Source organism: Passer domesticus, chromosome 14 (genome assembly GCF_036417665.1).
Source record: "Passer domesticus isolate bPasDom1 chromosome 14, bPasDom1.hap1, whole genome shotgun sequence".
Lineage (NCBI taxonomy): Eukaryota > Metazoa > Chordata > Aves > Passeriformes > Passeridae > Passer > Passer domesticus.
Genome location: NC_087487.1, coordinates 2,119,493 through 2,139,044, shown reverse-complemented (window position 1 = coordinate 2,139,044; position 19,552 = coordinate 2,119,493). Strand labels below are relative to the sequence as shown.

Sequence of the window (19,552 nt, the reverse complement as noted above, 5' to 3'; positions counted from 1 at the left end):
AGATGAGGCTGCATCTCAGCCCTGGAGGCTGCAGAATTCCATCTTCAAGGGGGACATGATTTAAGCTGCAGTGTGCTAACATCAATAGGGCATCACTAAGAAACTGTCATCAGTCAGCAGATGTGATTTTTAGGGTAACACAACATTATTTTGCTAAGGACATCCTGAATTTTAATAGTTGTAGGGGCCAAACCAGACATATCTACTGCAGTTCAAGGATGGAGAGACATTCTCCATGTCATGTGGCCCTCCTGTGGGAAGCCCTTTATTCCAGAAACCCAGATTGTGGCTGCCTTACAATTAGTTAATCAACAATTGTGCTTTTTTGTAGTTTTCTTCAAGGCACCTCCTTTCTCTTCAAGATTTTCCAGTTCCCCAGTTGCTGTTTAACCCCTCTGATGGTTGTTTCTTTTCTAAATAAGTTTTGGGGTAAGTGCCCATTAGGGGGAGGTGATCTGGGCACCTGTGGGTGCACCCCCACTTTGTCCCACGTTCCTCTCTTAGGCAGGTGCTAATTAATAATTAGCATAATTGAGAAACTGTCATCACTTTCCAGATGTGATTTTTAGGGTAATGCAGAATTATTTTGCTAAGGACATCCTGAATTTTTGCTAGTTGTAGGGGCCAAATCTGATATATCTACTGCAGTTCAAGAGCTTAGGAAGGGGAAAAGGCTTTTCAAGGGAAATTTAGGCTGGATATCAGGAAAAAGTTTTTTCAGAAAGGTGATAAAGTTCTGGAATGTTCTGCCCAGGGTGGTGCTGCAGTCCCCATCCCTGGGTGTGTTTAACAAAGCCTGGGTGTGGCACTGGGTGCCAGGGTTGAGCTGTTGGGGCTGGGCTGGACTCTGTGATCTTGGAGGTCTCTTCCACCCCAGTGATTCTGGGAATTCTGTGGGAGACATTCCCTCAAAGGCCACAGATGTTTATGGCTGCAGTCGGTTCCTCTGGAAAGCCCTTATCCCAGAAACCTGGATTGTGGCTGCCTTTCTGCTCAGAAAAGCAGCAGCCCTTGGCATGACTCTGCTTTCCCCTTCCACATTTATCAACTCTGCATCCTCCCTTTCCCAGCGGGAACAGGCTCCTCGTGCCCCTCCTTTGGCTGGGATGAGCCAAGGGGTGGGGCTGGGATGAACTGGGTGATAGGGATGGGATTGAACCAAGGGATGGGGCTGGGATTGAGCCAAGGGATGGGGCTGGGATTGAACCAAGGGATGGAGCTGGGATTGAGCCAAGGGATGGGGCTGGGATTGAGCCAAGGGATGGGGCTGGGATTGAGCCAAGGGATGGGGCTGGGATTGAGCCAGGTGATGGGGCTGGGATTGAACCAAGGGATGGGGCTGGGATTGAGCCAAGGGATGGGGCTGGGATTGAACCAAGGGATGGGGCTGGGATTGAGCCAGGTGATGGGGCTGGGATTGAGCCAAGGGATGGGGCTGGGATTGAACCAAGGGGTGGGGCTGGGATTGAACCAGGTGATGGGGCTGGGATTGAACCAAGGGATGGGGCTGGGATTGAGCCAAGGGATGGGGCTGGGATTGAGCCAAGGGATGGGGCTGGGATTGAACCAAGGGATGGGGCTGGGATTGAACCAAGGGGTGGGGCTGGGATTGAGCCAAGGGATGGAGCTGGGATTGAACCAAGGGATGGGGCTGGGATTGAGCCAAGGGATGGAGCTGGGATTGAGCCAAGGGATGGAGCTGGGATTGAGCCAAGGGATGGAGCTGGGATTGAACCAAGGGATGGGGCTGGGATTGAGCCAAGGGATGGGGCTGGGATTGAACCAAGGGATGGGGGTGGGATTGAGCCAAGGGATGGGGCTGGGATTGAGCCAAGGGATGGGGCTGGGATTGAACCAGGTGATGGGGCTGGGATGAGCCAGATTTTGGGGCTGTGAAGAGCCAAGTGATGGGGCTGGGATTGTGCCAAATTACAGACCTGGGATGAGCCAGGTTATGGAACTGAGGTGCACCAAGTGATGGGGCTGGGATGAGCCAGGTGATGGGGCTGGGATGAGCCAGGTGATGGGGCTGGGATGAGCCAGGTGATGGGGCTGGGATGAACCAGGTTATGGGGCTGGGGTGAGCCATGTTATGGGGCTGGGATGAGCCATGTTATGGGGCTGGGATGAGCCAAGTTATGGGGCTGGTGTGAGCCAGGTGATGGGGCTGGGATGAACCAGGTTATGGGGCTGGGGTGAGCCATGTTATGGGGCTGGGATGAACCAGGTTATGGGGCTGGGGTGAGCCATGTTATGGGGCTGGGATGAGCCATGTTATGGGGCTGGGATGAGCCAAGTTATGGGGCTGGTGTGAGCCAGGTTATGGGGCTGGGATGAGCCAGGTTATGGGGCTGGGATGAGCCAGGTTATGGGGCTGGGATGAGCCAGGTTATGGGGCTGGGATGAACCATGTTATGGGGCTGGGATGAACCATGTTATGGGGCTGGGATGAGCCAGGTTATGGGGCTGGTGTGAGCCAGGTTATGGGGCTGGGATGAACCATGTTATGGGGCTGGTGTGAGCCAGGTTATGGGGCTGGTGTGAGCCAGGTTATGGGGCTGGTGTGAGCCATGTTATGGGGCTGGGGTTCTGCTGAGAGGCAGAAGTTACTTTCCGAGGAAACAGGAGGATTTTCCTGTGGCTCGGGGCAGGAGGCTTGCACGTACAGTAAAATGAGTTTGCCATCCCAAGGCACCAGGGCTTGTGCCGTGGCCCCGGCCCTGACCTTTCCCTCTGGAATTCTGCCCCCTGGCCCCGGGCTCATTAATCCTGGCGCTGTCATTAACCCAGATGACAGCAATCCATCAGAGCCCTGACAGCCTCGGGATCTGCCCTCGCAGCCTTTCCTGGGGCACGCTGGGGCTTCCCAATGAAACCCTGCCCAGGGCGAGGAGGGGGCACCAAATCCCGCTGGAAAACACCGGGAACTCACCGGGACCCGCGGCCTGCGCGGTGGTGTGGGGGCAGTGCTGGAGGAACACGTGGGAAATGGAATTATTGCAGTGGAAATGGAATTATTGCAGTGGAAATGGAATTATTGCAGTGGAAATGGAATTATTGCAGTGGAAATGGGAATTATTGCAGTGGGAAATGGAATTATTGCAGTGGAAATGGAATTATTGCAGTGGAAATGGGAATTATTGAGGTGGAAATTGAATTATTGCAGGGGAAATGGGAATTATTGCTGTGGGAAAGGGAATTATTGCAGTGGAAATGGAATTATTGCAGTGGAAAAGGGAGTTATTGCAGTGGAAATGGAATTATTGCAGTGGAAAAGGGAGTTATTGCAGTGGAGAAGGGAATTATTGCAGTGGAAAAGGGAATTATTGCTGTGGGAAAGGGAATTATTGCAGGGGAAAGGGAATTATTGCAGTGGGAAATGGAATTATTGCAGTGGAAATGGAATTATTGCAGTGGAAAAGGGAATTATTGCAGTGGAAAAGGGAATTATTGCAGTGGAAATGGAATTATTGCAGGGGAAATGGAATTATTGCAGGGGAAATGGGAATTATTGCAGTGGAAATGGAATTATTGCAGGGGAAATGGGAATTATTGCAGTGGAAATGGAATTATTGCAGTGGAAATGGAATTATTGCAGCTCATGGGACAGTTCTGTCCCTGCTGCAGAGTTTCTGTCACAAATAAATTTTATTTTGGCGGGGGGGAAACCAAATTCCAGGTTTTATCTCAGTGGATAAACGTAAATTCTCTGTGTAAGAGTTTATAAATGCATGTTTCTGTATCAAGCCCTGTTTAGCTGGGTTCATAAATGTGAGTTTCCATCTAAATCTAGATTTAGCTGGGTTTATAAATGAAATTTCGGGGCACTTTTGTCCTGTTTAAAGCAAAGCTGTCCTGGGGGTGCTGAGGTGCTGGAATTATTGCAGCCCCTGGGACAGTTCTGCAGAGTTTCTGTCAGCTGCACAAAGGAATTTTATCATTTAATCAAACACAAGGTTTTGTCTCAGTGGATATATTTATATTCTGTGTGTAAGCACGTTCAGCTGAGTTTATAAATGTGTGTTTCTCTATAAATCCCTGTTTATAAATGAAATTTCGGGGCACTTTGGTCCTGTTTAAAGCACAGCTGAGGGAGGGAAGCTGTCCTGGGGGTGCTGGAATTATTGCAGCTCCTGGGACAGTTCTGTCCCTGCTGCAGAGTTTCTGTCACAAAGAAATTTTATTTTGGGGGGAAGCCAAATTCCAGGTTTTATCTCAGTGGACAAAAGTAAATTCTCTATGTAATAGAGTTTATAAATGCATGTTTCTATATAAAGCCCTGTTTAGCTGAGTTCATAAATGTGTGTTTCCATCTAAATCTAGATTTGGTGGCTTTATGAATTAAATTTCTGGGCACTTTGCTGCTGTTTAAAGCAAAGCTGTCCTGGAGGTGCTGGAATTATTGCAGCCCCTGGGACAGTTCTGTCCCTGCTGCAAAGCTTCTGTCACCTGCACAAAGGAATTAATAATTTGGATTAATAATTTGTGTATTTTCCCATCTGCTGAGCTGGGGAAATCTGGAGGAGGGTACAAGCGTGTTTGGGGGAAAGCAGGGTACTAAGAAGCAGATATTTGTTAATATTTTCTGACTTGCTGAGAGCTTTCTCTTCCCTCTCACTCCATCTGGCTGAAAGCCCCTGCTGGACAAATTAATGGCATTCCCTAAATTGGATTGGAAAAACTGGGATGGCTTTGGCTGGGGGGAGAGGGGCTTCATCCTCCCCCAGGCCAGCAAAGGCTTTGCTGCTGTGCTAATTAATGAAAGGAGGGGAATTTGGGGTGTCCTGGGGGCTTTGGAAGGAAATATTTCCCTGTTTTCCCTGCAGGTGATGAGTGACAGCTGGAGGTAACTTGATCATGCCCTGATTCCCAGTGCTGTCACCCCGAGACAAAATGGATGCTTGGGAAAAAAAAAAAAAACCCAAAAAAAAAAACCAAAAACCACACAAACCCCACCAAAAAAAAACCAAAAAAAACCCCAACCAAAAACAAGAACAAACAAAAAAAAACCCAAACAAACAAACCACAAAAAAAAAAAAAAAAAAAGAAACCAGGAAATTGAGGATTTTTGGAGCCACAGAGAGTTTGGAGGGTTTGGAATTCCCTCTGTGCTCCTTCAGGGTCTGTGCCCCTGAAATTTGGGAAGGGGATGTGGGTTCTGCTGGGACAGGGGGAGAGGCTGGGATTGATAGAAATGGGAACACTTTGAATCTGTGGGGTTTTCAGCCCTTTAGAGCTACAAAAATGGGCTCCTTTATCCAGCATCTCATTAACCTGTGGGAATTGGCACCACGAGCCAATCATGCCTAATGGGATTCCCAAAGAAAAGACAGCAGGAAAAAAAATCCCCCTTGGATGTCTGCCGAGGACATCTGCAGGGCCCCTTTGATGGCACGGAATAAAGCCATTTCTGGGGCCGTAAATGGGGGCTCAGGGCTGCCAGCAGTGGCACCAGCCTCCCCTGGGGACGGGGGATTCCGCAGCTGTCCCCTCCCAGCCTTCCTGCCGGGCTGGGGCTGCCCATTGTGGGGACAGGATGGGCTGGGGGCCCTTTCATCCAGGACAGTTTCCCAGGCCAAATCAAAGCTCTGCCACTTCAGCTTTTTATTATTCCTCCTTCCTCTCCGTGCCTAAATCTCCTTAGTTTGGGCGTTGGCACTTCCAGGAGCTGCCAGAGGGGGAGGTTAAAAATCAGATTTTTTTCCACATTAACCCAAAATACACAGAACCAAGCAGGAAGGATGGAGCAGGACCTGGGTTTGGGATGCCCAGAGCTGCTGTGGCCTCGTCAGGGAATTGTTTGGGAGGGAAAAGGAGTGGGAGGCTGGAAGGAGCAGCCTTTATTTACCTCTCCAGGTCGTTCCAAGTGTTCAGCAAATGAGGGAGGATGGAATTCCGTGGGGGAGAGATGTTCTCCAGTGCTGGTTGCCCTGGTTCTGCTGTTCCCAGGCAAGCAGCACATCCTGGGCAATGAAGGAGCATTTTTATCCCAGGATTTCAACCCTGAGCTCATAAAACCCATTCAACAGTCCCAACTTCCCCTCTTTCTAGTCCAGGTTTTTATTGCTCTGCTAATTCCCTTTACCCACAGGAAAGGGTTTTCCATGGAAACACCTCGAGCCAGGCTGCAAATTCCCTGAATTTCCTGCTAGGGCAGTGTCACTGTCACATTTTCTGCAAAAATCTCCTTGCCCAGGATCTCTCTCCTGGGAAGCTGAGAAGCCTCAGAGAAAAATGAGAACAATAATTATGTGATTTGTGTTTTGCTGCTGTGGGTTGTGTTTGGCATTATTTACCAACAGGTGTTGCAGTGAATTGTTTTTACTTTTTGGCAATTCTGAGCATTGAGCTGTGTCAGACCCTGGAGGACAGAGTCACGAGATTTTGAGTAGTATCTTCCCAGCTTTCTGTCTGTATCCCTTCTGTATTCTTTAGTATAGTTTAGTGTAGCATTCTTTAATATTTTATAGCTCATTAAATAATAAATTAGCCTTCTAAGAACATGGAGCCAGATTCATTAATTCATTCCTCTCTCATTGGGGGACCCCGAAAATACCACAGGGCAGAGAGAGCTGGGTCCTGTCGCTGATATTTTATGAAAATCCTTCTGGCAGGACTCTCTCCTGAGCAGCCTCAGAACAGAGATGCAGACAGTAACTGTCTGTAACTGTCTGATGGCCGTGGCGCGTGCTCTGGAGGTGTTCAGCAGCCCGCGCCTCTTTGGTTGTCTCCTACATTGGTTTGAGTTGGTGGCCAGGCGTGGCCCGGCTGTGTCGAGGCTCTGAGCAGTCACAAGTTTTTGTTGTTTGATTCCTCTCCTCGCCTTCTGATGTGACCTTTCTCTATTGTTTATATATATATATATAACATGCTATAACATGCTATAACATGATATAACATGATATAACATGCTATAATGTGATATAACATGCTATAACATCATGTAACATATAACATACTAAACATAACGTGCTATAACGTGCTATAACATAATATAACCTGTTATAGCATAGCATGTTATAATTAATATAATTAATATAACATCATGTAACTTACTATAACATAACATGCTATAACATGATATAACTTGCTATAATGTGATATAACATGCTATAACATCATGTAACATATAACATACTAAACATAACGTGCTAACGTGCTATAACATAATATAACCTGTTATAGCATAACATGTTATAATTAATATAATTAATATAACATCATGTAACTTACTATAACATAACATGCTATAACATGATATAACATTATATGCTATAACATCATATAACATGCTATAACATCACGCAACATCACACAACATCACGCATCATACAACACCATATAACATGCTATAACATCAAATAACGTGATATAACATCATGTAACATCATATAACAACATAACATGCTACGACATGGTATAACATCATGCAACATATGCTATAACATGATATGACATGATATGCTATAACATCGTATAACATGCTATGCCATCACACAACATCACACATCATACAACACCATATAACATGCTATAACATGCTATAACATGCACCATCATATAACATAACATGCTATAACGTCATATAATGTCATATAACATGCTATAACATGCTATAATGGGATATAACATGATGTAATATATACTATAACGTAACATGCTATAACATTATATGCTATATCATATAACATGCTATAGCATCATACAACGTCACACATAACATGTAACATAGCATATAACATAGCATATAACATATCATATGTCATGTAACATGTCATGTAACGTATCACATAACGTATCATGTAACATAGCATGTAACATAGCATATAACATATCATATGTCATGTAACATGTCATGTAACGTGTCATATAACATATCATATAACATATCATATAACATATAACATCATAACATGACGTATCGGCGTTCTGGTATAAATGTGCTGTCAGGTTCCTCTCTTCCCCATCCTGGGACATGACCACGCGTGCCCGGGACGGCGCGTGCCCAGCTCTCCGTGCCCTTCCCGCAGGCACGCCCATCAACAGGATCCCCATCATGGCCAAGCAGATCCTGGACCTGTACCTGCTCTACAAGCTGGTGACCGACAAGGGCGGCCTGGTGGAGATCATCAACAAGAAGATCTGGAGGGAGATCACCAAGGGCCTCAACCTGCCCACCTCCATCACCAGCGCCGCCTTCACCCTGCGCACGCAGTGAGTGCAGGGCAGCAGGGAGGGTTCCGGGCTAGCAGGGCACATGGGGCTAGCTTATACGTAGGAGTATGTTTACTGAAAGAGAAACATATCTCTTTATAAATATATATTTTGTATATTTATAATATATTATTATATTATATTACATTACATTACATTACATTACATTGCATTACATTTTATTATATTATATGTAATATAATGTAATATCTAATATTACATTACATTATATTACATTATATATTATATTATATATTATACATTACATTACATTACATTACATTACATTATATTACATTATATTACATTATATTACATTATATTGTGTAATATAATGTAATATAATATAATGTCTAATATTACATTACATTATATTATTATATTATATTATATTATATTATATTATATTATATTATATTTCACTATGTTATATTATATTATATTATATTATATTATATTATATTATATTATATTATATGTAATATAATATAATGTCTAATATTGTATTACATTATATATATAATTATATTATATTGTATTATATTATATATTATGTATATTATATTACATTACATTATATTACATTATATTATATTATATGTAATATAATGTAGTATAATATAATATCTAATATTATATTATTATATATTATATGTTATATATATAATATATATAATATATATGGATGGTTTGTAGAGGATATTTCAATCATGAGGGGAATCTGGGTGATCCTTTTGGGATATTTCAGTTGTGAGGGAGTTCTGGATTATTTATAGATAGTAATTAAATTGTGAGGGAATTTTGAATTTTTTATTGAGGATATTTCAGTTTTGAGTGTACTCTGGATGATTTCTAGGTAATATTTCAGTTGTGAGGGCATTCTGGTTGGTTTATAGAGGATATTTCAGTTGTGAGGGAATTTTGAATGATCCTTTGAGGATATTTCAGTTGAGAGGGAATTCTGTGTGATTTGTAGCTGATATTTCATTTGTGAGGGAATTCTGGGTGATTTATAGAGGGTATTTCAGTTTTGAGGGATTTCTGGATGGTTTGTAGAGGATATTTCAATCATGAGGGGATTCTGGGTGATCCTTTTGGGATATTTCAGTTGTGAGGGGGTTCTGGATTATTTATAGATAGTAATTAAATTGTGAGGGAATTCTGAATAGTTTATAAATAATATTTTAGTTGTGAGAGAATTCTGTGTGGTTTATAGAGGGTATTTCAGTTGTGAGGGAATTCTGGCTGATTTATAGTAAATATTTCAGTTGTGAGGGAATTCTGGATGATTTATAGAAGATATTTCAATTGTGAGGGGACTCTGGGTGATCCTTTGAGGATATTTCATGTGTGAGGAAATTCTGGATAATTATTTTAGGATATTTCCCTTCTGAGGGAATTTGAGGTGATTTATAGACAATATTCATTTGTGAGGCAATTCTGGGTGATTTATAGAGGATATTTCATTTGTCAGAGAATTCTGGATGGTTTATAGATAATATTTCATTTGGGAGGGAATTCTGGATGATCTATAGATGATATTTCAGCTATGAGGGAATTCTGGGTGATTTATAGGAAGTATTTCAGTTGTGAAGGAGTTCTAGATGATTTATAGAGGATATTTCAGTTGTGAGGGGATTCTGGATGAATTGCTGAGGATATTTCATTTGTGAGGGAATTCTGGGTGACTTACAGATCATTATTCAGTTGTGAGGGAATTCTGGATGATTCTTTGAGGATAATTCATTTGTGAGGGACTTGTGGGTGATTTATCGCTGATATTTCAGTTGTGAGGGAATTCCGGGTGATCCTTTGAGGATATTCCAGTTGAGAGGGAGTTCTGTGTGATTTACAGCTGATATTTGAGTTGTGAGGGAATTCTGAACGATCCTTTGAGGATATTCCAGTTGTGAAGGAGTTCCAGCTGACTCTTCCCCCGTTGTGTGATCAGCAATATCTATTGGCACATTTCCCTACAAACACTGAGCACATCCAGACCAAGCCATGCTTCCAAGCACCCCAAACCTGCTGAGCACCTCGGGATGAGCCTCCTGTCCCCGTGTCACCTGAATTTCCCTCTCTGTGTCCCTCTCCCAGGTACATGAAGTACCTCTACGCCTACGAGTGCGAGAAGAAGTCTCTGAGCTCCCCGGCCGAGCTGCAGGCCGCCATCGACGGCAACCGGCGCGAGGGCCGGCGGCCCAGCTACAGCTCCTCGCTGTTCAGCTACTCCCCGTCCCCGCCGGGGCCTCCTTCCCTGCTGTCCCCCCCCAAAATCCGCTTCCCCATCATCGGCGTGGCACCAGGCAGCGCCACCGGCAACCCCCGCGTGTCACCGGCCCTCAGGAAAGGTCAGCACGTCCGTGGCGTGGTGGGAGTGTGGGGCTGTGGTGCTGGCAGTGTCCCCAGGCTGAGTGACCCCTCCTGACTGTCCCCATAGTGAGCCACATGGCCTGGGAATGTGGGAGCAGGGTGCTGGCAGTGTCCCCAAGCTGGGTGACCCCTCCTGACTGTCCCCATACTGAGCCACATGACCTGGGAGTGTGGGAGCAGGGTGCTGGCAGTGTCCCCTGGCTGAGTGACCCCTCCTGGTGGTGTCCATGCTGAGCTGCATGGCCTGGGAATGTGGGAGCAGGGTGCTGCAGTGTCCCCAGGCTGAGTGACCCCTCCTGGTGGTGTCCATGCCCAACTGCATGTCCTGGGAGTGTGGGAGCAGGGCGCTGGCAGTGTCCCAGGCTGAGCGACCCCTCCTCGCCCAGGTGACAGCGTGCCCCTGACGGTGTCCATGCCGAGCCGCGTGGCCGTGCCGGTGACGCTGGGTGGCCAGCAGGGCACCGTGGCGGCCAGGACGGCCACGCTGGAGCAGCTGAGGGAGAGGCTGGAGGCGGGAGAGCCCCCGGAGAAGAAGGTGCCGCGCATGACGGAGGAGGAGCAGCGGCTGGTGCAGCAGGCGCTGCAGCGCAACCTGTTCAGCATGGCCCGGCAGATCCCCATGAAGATCAAAATCAACGGCAAAGGTGAGGCACGGCGGGCTGAGCTCCTGGGGGAGCAGCACAGGGGGAGGCTGCCAGCCTGGAGTGTCACACACACACGGCTGGGTCACCTCTAGGGGCCCAGGCTCAGGGCATGGCACGGAGGTGTTGAGGTGTAAGGTGTTGTTGGGTTTTATTCTCCTGCTCATCCAAATCCAGCCTGGATTCAGGAGAAAAGGAGACTCAGGGGTGACCTTATCACTCTCTAGACTCCCCGAAAGGTGCCTGTGCTCAGCTGGGGCTGGGCTCTCTCTCCAGCAGCACTGACAGAACCAGAGGACACAGCCTCAACCTGCACCAAGGAAAATTTAGATTGGATATCAGGAAACAGTTTTTTATAGAAAGGGTGATAAAGTTCTGGAATGTTCTGCCCGGGGAGGTGCTGCAGTCCCCATCCCTGGGTGTGTTTAACAAAGCCTGGATGTGGCACTGGGTGCCAGGGTTCAGTTGAGGTGTTGGGGCTGGGTTGGACTCAATGATCTTGAAGGTCTCTTCCACCCCAGTGTTTCTGTGAATTCTGTGATGTTTGCCACGTTCCCAAAGCTCCAAGCTGGTCAAGTTTGGCACGGCTTGGAAGCAAGGGAGGAGCTGTTCTGGCTCCAGCAGTGCTGGTTTGAGGTGCTTGGCCACAAATATGGGTGGGAAAGGTCAAAGCAGGCTCCTCTGAAGCAGAAGTTGTTTTTTTTAGGACTTGTTTCTTTTTCAGATTGTATTACTTTTTGAAAATATTCTTGTTTCTGGGCTTCTTCCCCAGCCTGGATTTAAACAATTCATCCCAAATCTTAGCAATGATTCCTGTGATGTCAGTGCTCCCAGTTCCTGGCAGCTCTGCATCCAACCAAATTCCACATCAAAACCACAAGAGCCAGTGATAGGGAGTACAAATTTTATCCAGAGTGTTCATTCCCTCTGACCTCACTTTTGCTTTCACCCTGAACTAAATCCAAACGCTGGGAGCCATTGCAGTCCCTACAAACAGGAACATCTGAGGGTTCAGGGATGAGATTCCCACCTTTGTAGGGGCTGTCTTGTCTTCCATGCCCTCCTTTTCCCCAGTGCACCATAGAAACCAGGTGGAGCTTTGGGAGCTGCTCTGAGAGCTGGTTTTGATAAGCTCAGCGTGGCTTGGTAACAACATTTAGGTTCAATTTTAGAGGGCTTTTTTGGCCGTGCTGCCCTCCGTGGAGGGGCAGTCCCAAAATCCAGGCTCACCTTGTGGAGCTGGAAGAATTCCATGTTCAGCTCCCCTCAAACCCAGCCCAGGCTGGGGAGAATCCTGATTTTCATGGAGTGTCCCTGGCTTGTCCCTCCCTCCAGTGGCCGCTGGAGCTGCTGCAGCCCGAGCACAGCGAGCCACAGCAAAATCCAGCTGGGAATTAAATCCAGGCTTGTCTGTGCTCCCAGCCCTTCCCTGGGACAGGAATGGCCCGCGGGGAGACATTTCCCAAAGCCAGCCTCACCCGAGCCTTTCAGCACCTCTGTGGCCTTGTCCTGGAATGGTTTGGGTTGGAAGGGACCTCCAAGCCAAGCACAGGGACACTTCCCCATCCCAGGGTGCTCCGTGCCCCGTCCAGCCTGGCCTCGGGAATGTGGGCATTCTGTGGGCACTTCCCAGTGCCCGAAGAGGGGACCGGGGGCTGTGCTCACTCCGGGGAGTGCCGGGAGTGGGATCGGTGCCCTCTGACCCTGCCTCCCTCCCTCCTTCCCTCCCTCCCTGCGACAAGACAAGGCCGACTCGGCGGCGGCGGCGCTGAACCTGTCCCCGAACGGCATCGGCAGCATCAACATGTCCGTGGAGATCAACGGCACCACCTACGCGGGTGAGAGCAGTCCTGGAACGGGACAGACCAGGGACAGACCAGGGACAGCCCTCCTGGGAACGGGACAGCCCAGGGACAGCCCTCCTGGGAATGGGACAGCCCTCCTGGGAACGGGACAGCCCAGGGACAGCCCTCCTGGGAACGGGACAGCCCAGGGACAGCCCTCCTGGGAACGGGACAGCCCAGGGACAGCCCTCCTGGAACGGGACAGCCCTCCTGGGAACGGGACAGCCCAGGGACAGCCCTCCTGGGAACGGGACAGACCAGGGACAGCCCTCCTGGAATGGGACAGACCAGGGACAGCCCTCCTGGAACGGGACAGACCAGGGACAGCCCTCCTGGAACGGGACAGACCAGGGACAGCCCTCCTGGAATGGGGCAGCCCAGGGACAGCCCTCCTGGGAATGGGACAGCCCTCCTGGAACGGGACAGCCCAGGGACAGCCCTCCTGGGAACGGGACAGCCCAGGGACAGCCCTCCTGGGAATGGGACAGCCCTCCTGGGAATGGGACAGCCCAGGGACAGCCCTCCTGGGAATGGGACAGCCCAGGGACAGCCCTCCTGGGAACGGGACAGCCCAGGGACAGCCCTCCTGGGAATGGGACAGCCCTCCTGGAACGGGACAGACCAGGGACAGCCCTCCTGGGAATGGGACAGCCCTCCTGGAACGGGACAGACCAGGGACAGCCCTCCTGGGAATGGGACAGCCCTCCTGGGAACGGGACAGACCAGGGACAGCCCTCCTGGAACGGGACAGCCCAGGGACAAACCAGGGACAGCCCTCCTGGGAACGGGACAGCCCAGGGACAGCCCTCCCTGGGGGGTGGGACAGCACTTCAGGAAGGGGACAGCCTTCCTGGGAAAGGGGGCATTCCCTCCTGGTGGGCAGGGATGGATGGGACAGGGGTGGTCCCTGCCAAATGGCAGCAGGAGGTGATTCTTGTTTTCTGGGCTGGGCAGGAGCAGCACCTTTCCCTTGGTGCTTTAAAATCTGAGGGAAGGGGTTTGAAATCCCCGTGGAAGCGTTCATAGGAAGGACAATTGTCCCTGTTCTCCTGAGGAGGGGCTTTGCTCGGCATTCCCAGCAGGAATTGTCCTCTGGAGTAGTTCCCTTCTGCAGGCCATGCCTGCACACCCTTGGGCAAACCCCACATGGGAAGCCTGGCTCTGCCTGAGCCCTCCCAGTGGGAGCTGCTTCTCCCTGAAGGCAGAACCCATTTGGGATGTGTTTTCTTTAGGATCAGCATCCCTGTGCAGGCTCCAGCTCCAGACACCCCTTCCCTGCTGAGCACAGGAGCCACACCAGCCACCCTGAGCTGGGATGGGATCCTGGCCCTGGGAAAGGCTCCCCTTTGCCCTGTCTGTGCTGGGATGGGATCCTGGCCCTGGGAATGGCTCCCCTTTGCCCTGTCTGTGCTGGGATGGGATCCTGGCCCTGGGAAAGGCTCCCCTTTGCCCTGTCTGTGTGGGATGGGATCCTGGCCCTGGGAAAGGCTCCCCTTTGCCATGTCTGTGTGGGATGGGATCCTGGCCCTGGGAAAGGCTCCCCTTTGCCCTCTCTGTGCTGGGATGGGATCCTGGCCCTGGGAAAGGCTCCCCTTTGCCATGTCTGTGTGGGATGGGATCCTGGCCCTGGGAAAGGCTCCCCTTTGCCCTGTCTGTGCTGGGATGGGATCCTGGCCCTGGGAAAGGCTCCCCTTTGCCCTGTCTGTGCTGGGATGGGATCCTGGCCCTGGGAAAGGCTCCCCTTTGCCATGTCTGTGTGGGATGGGATCCTGGCCCTGGGAAAGGCTCCCCTTTGCCCTCCTGTGTGGGATGGGATCCTGGCCCTGGGAAAGGCTCCCCTTTGCCCTCTCTGTGCTGGGATGGGATCCTGGCCCTGGGAAAGGCTCCCCTTTGCCCTCTCTGTGTGGGATGGGATCCTGGCCCTGGGAAGGGCTCCCCTTTGCCCTGTCTGTGTGGGATGGGATCCTGGCCCTGGGAAGGGCTCCCCTTTGCCAGCCTAAGCCCCGTGCCTCTCTGTGCCCACAGGGGTGCTGTTTGCCCAGAAGCCCGTGGTGCAGCTCCTGGCCGGCTCGGGCACGCAGAGCTCGTGCAGCAGCAGCAGCAGCAGCAGCAGCTCCAGCAGCTCCCACTGCTCCCCCAGCCCTACCTCATCGCGGGGCACGCCCGGCGCAGAGCCCTCCACCAGCTGGTCCCTGTGACGGGCACTGCCCAGGCGTGCACACATACCTCACCTCAAGGAACCTGCTCTCGTGGCTGCACAGCACCTGGAGGATGATGATGATGATGATGATGATGGTGGTGGTGGTGGTGAAACCTTTCCATGCCAGCGAGTTCTCCTTCATCATATCTTTGTCCGGCCTTTTTTGGCTTTGTTCCTCCCTTTCCTTCCTCCCTTTTGCTCTTTGGTTCCTCCTCCTCCTCCCAGGGTGTGTGGTGCTCCCATGGAGGAGGGGCACACCTGGCGTTTCTCAATCAGGGATGGCTCTGGGGCCACAGCTCCTGGCCAGGATGTCACCAGGGCAGGGAAAGGGCCAGGGCTGGGCTGGGGACCCTGGTTCTGCTGGAACCCTGGCTCTGCTGGAGCCCTGGTTCTCGTGGGAGCCCTGGTTCTGTTGGGAGCCCTGGTTCTGGTGGAGCCCTGGTTCTGTTGGGAACCCTGGTTCTGTTAGGAGCCCTGGTTCTGGAGGAGCCCTGGTTCTCCTGGAGCCCTGGCTCTGCTGGAACCCTGGCTCTGCTGGAGCCCTGGTTCTGTTGGGAGCCCTGGTTCTCCTGGAACCCTGGTTCTGCTGGAGCCCTGGTTCTGCTGGAACCAGGGCCACCAGGGCTCTTCCCACCCACAACTCCGTGTTTTGACAATCCTGAGAGCCAGGGGGTGCCTGGCCCTCTCCTCCCGTGGCAATCTGCTCGTGTCCCTTCCTGCCATGTCCCCATGTGTCCCTCCTGCTCCTCTCCACGGTTCTGGCACCATCAGCTGCTCAGTTCTGGCTGCTGCCACCTCACCCCTCGAGTCCTGAGTGTCCCTGAGGAGTGACACAGGGCCTGGGTGTGCTGGGGTTCCACGTGCCCTGCTCTGTCCCCGTAGCAGGGTCACTCAGGTTGGTGCAGGCTCCCTGGAGCAGCTCTGGCAGCTCTGCAGGGCTGCAGGTGGGGTGTGAATGTGGGCATCTGGGGCTCTGAACTGTACCCGAGCAGGGCAGGCCTCCTGCTCCCAGGGAGGAGCAGAGCCAGGGAACCCAGCCCTTCCTGGCCCAGGGAACCCAGCCCTGCCCAGGGAATCCTGCCCGGCCCAGGGAATCCAGCCCTTCCTGGCCCAGGGAATCCAGCCCTGCCCAGGGAACCCAGCCCTGCCCAGGGAATCCTGCCCGGCCCAGGGAATCCAGCCTTTCCTGGCCCAGGGAATCCAGCCCTGCCCAGGGAACCCAGCCCTGCCCAGGGAATCCTGCCCGGCCCAGGGAATCCAGCCTTTCCTGGCCCAGGGAATCCAGCCCTGCCCAGGGAACCCAGCCCTGCCCAGGGAATCCTGCCCGGCCCAGGGAATCCAGCCTTTCCTGGCCCAGGGAATCCAGCCCTGCCCAGGGAACCCAGCCCTGCCTGGCCCAGGGAACCCAGCCCTGCCCGGCCCAGGGAACCCAGCCCTGCCCAGGGAATCCAGCCCTGCCTGGCCCAGGGAATCCAGCCCTTCCTGGCCCAGGGAATCTAGCCCTGCCTGGCCCTGGGAACCCAGCCTTTCCTGGCCCAGGGAATCCAGCCTTTCCTGGCCCAGGGAATCCAGCCTTTCCTGGCCCAGGGAATCCAGCCTTTCCTGGCTCAGGGAATCCAGCCTTTCCTGACCCAGGGAATCCAGCCTTTCCTGGCCCAGGGAATCCAGCCTTTCCTGACCCAGGGAATCCAGCCCTGCCTGGCCCAGGGAATCCAGCCCTGCCCAGGGAATCCAGCCCTGCCTGGCCCATCCTGGCCCAGGGAACCCAGCCTTTCCTGGCCCTGGGAATCCAGCCTTTCCTGGCCCTGGGAATCCAGCCTTTCCTGGCCCAGGGAATCCAGCCTTTCCTGGCTCAGGGAATCCAGCCTTTCCTGGCCCAGGGAACCCAGCCCTGCCCAGGGAATCCAGCCCTGCCTGGCCCTGGGAGCCCCTGCTGGAGCAGAGCTGGAGCTCCCTGTCGATCAGGGCTCAGGTGGCCTGGTGCTGTCCCCCTGTGCTGTCCCCCCCGGCTTTCCCCGTCCCCTGCCCTGGTGCCATCCCTGCCATCCCTCCTGCCCCGTGACCTCCTTCCCGTGCTGCAGGCCCGAGTCAGGTTTTTTGAGCAGACGAAATACCTCAGATATGTACGTGTTGGGTTGCTTTTGTTTGTGTTGGGTTGGTTTTTTTTAACCTCTTCAGGAAGTATTGGCATATCCTATTGCTTGGGGGTTTTCATAGGTGGGTTTGCTGACTTTGTGTTTGCTTTTATTTCTGTTGGCTTTTAATGGATCACCAAAGACAGGGAGTTCAGACAAGGCTGAGCAGAGGAGCAGTGGCTTCCCCACCCTCCAGGAGCCCATCCCAGGACACGTGCACGGCAGGACAGCAGGAAAACGGGCAGGGTGACCCTGCCCCTTGGATCTGTGCGCTGTCCTCGCTCTCCCAGCTCCGGGCTGTGCCCTCCTGCTGCTCCCGCGCTGTGCCAGGGCTGTCCTGCCCCCGGGGGTGCCCGTGTCCTGGGAGGGGTGCTGCTCGGGGTGTGCCAGCTGCCCTCCCTGTGTGGGGGAAGCCGGGCTCACCCCTTCCATCCTCACAGACTCCCAGAGGATTTTCCAGCCTCTGGGACTCAATCAGATTATTTTTCTCCATCTTTTTTTTTTGGGTTTTCTTTTGGTTGTTTTATTTTATTCTTGGGTGGGGTTGGGCTGTTTCCTCTGAGTGGGACTGGGGCACTTTCTGCTTTTCCCTCTGCTCTGCTCCCTGGCCCCGGGGAGCAGAGGCTGCTCCGGGGTGGGGCTGCTTTGTCTCACTTGCTAACGTTGTGTTTTCTTGCACAGAAAGGCACTCAAATCACTGAACTGCTTGGACACTACTAGAGTATTAATGTTTATAAGCTTTACTCAACCTAGACTGGAACTAGCCAGGGACTAACAGATTGTTTTGTATCCAATTCAGGGAAAGAATCAGGTGGGGAAGCGTAACAGATACCTCAGTTAAATAAGCTGCGAAAATAAAGCGGTCCTTTTCCCAGCCCGGGGTGACAAGGACCATCCAGACTGTGAAGAGTTAACCCTTTCCCTCAGCCTGGCTTTGGCCCTGGCAGCCTGAGCTGCGGGTCTCCTGCTGAGCTGCCAGGCTTTGGGTGGGGGTGCTGGAAACCAGCAGCAGAGCGGGGGAGCGAGCGGGGCCGCCCCGGCCCCGTGTCGTACTCAGGGTTTGATGCTGCCAGCAGGACGTTCCCGAGGGCAGTGCTCCATCCTCCCCCGGCTCCCCACACCAGCCAAAGCCCGGGCAGCCCCAGCTTGTTGCCCCGGGGAGGGCAGGAGGGTGCCTGAGGGCAGGCTGGTGTGCCTGCTCCTTCCCGGGGACTGCGGCCAGGTGTTCTCTCCAAACAGCTGCAGCAGCCTTGCTAACTAGTTTTCTTACCTATTTAAAAGAGAAAAAAAAAATAATAAAATAAGTAAATAAAAACAAATGTGATAGCCTAGGCGGTGGATAAATACCTCAACGTCTCCTTCCAACAAGTGTCTGTATATGTTGTTGTTGGGTTTTTTCTATCTTACAGGTTATCTGAATGTTTATATTCCAATAAACTTCTACCTCTTCACACCGTGACCCCCACGCCTGCTTTGTGCCCCCGGCTGGCTCCCTGAGGGTAAAGAATTCCCGGAGAACTGGCCTGTGTCCTTGCAGGGCTCTGAGGGTAAAAAATTCCCAAAGAACTGGGCTGTGTCCTTGCAGGGCTCTGAGGGTAAAAAATTCCCAGAGAACTGGGCTGTGTCCTTGCAGGGCCCTGAGGGTAAAGAATTCCCAGCTATTCCCAGAGAACTGGGCTGTGTCCTTGCAGGGCCCTGAGGGTAAAGAATTCCCAGCTATTCCCAGAGAACTGGGCTGTGTCCTTGTAGTGCTCTGAGGATAAAGAATTCCCAGAGAACTGGGCTGTGTCCTTGTAAGGCCCTGAGGATAAAGAATTCCCAGCTATTCCCAGAGCCTGGCCTGTGTCCTTGCAGGGCCCTATCTCCCAGTTTGGAGCAGGTCCGGGCTGGAACGATGGCGCTTCCAGGCTGGATTCTGAGGGATCTCCTGTCCCAGGTCTCGCCGGAGCTGTCCCCGCCCCTGTCCCCTGCCCCTCTCCCAAACCCGTTCTCTGTCCCCGCGCAAAGCGCCTCGATGTCCTCCCCGCCGTGTTCTCCAGCCATGGAGCATTGGGCAGGGCAGGGAGCCCTTCCCGGCCCCTCCCGTGCCAGCCGTGCCCGCATCGCCTTGGCCGGGTGCCGGGGCGGGCATGGAGCCCCCGGCCT

At 51.7% G+C, this 19,552-nt stretch overlaps 1 protein-coding gene across 1 annotated transcript in view; it reads left to right on the top strand.

Moving 5' to 3' along the window:
* ARID3B (AT-rich interaction domain 3B) overlaps nt 1-18,866 on the top strand; it is a 42,255-nt gene extending 23,389 nt beyond the window's left edge. The window contains exons 5-9 of the mRNA XM_064388618.1: nt 8,031-8,214; nt 10,312-10,565; nt 10,974-11,231; nt 12,971-13,066; nt 15,098-18,866. Of these exons, the coding sequence (XP_064244688.1) occupies nt 8,031-8,214; nt 10,312-10,565; nt 10,974-11,231; nt 12,971-13,066; nt 15,098-15,270 (965 nt within the window). The 3' untranslated portion in view covers nt 15,271-18,866. The remainder of the gene's footprint in view (nt 1-8,030; nt 8,215-10,311; nt 10,566-10,973; nt 11,232-12,970; nt 13,067-15,097) is intronic.
* Nucleotides 18,867-19,552: the final 686 nt, after the last annotated feature.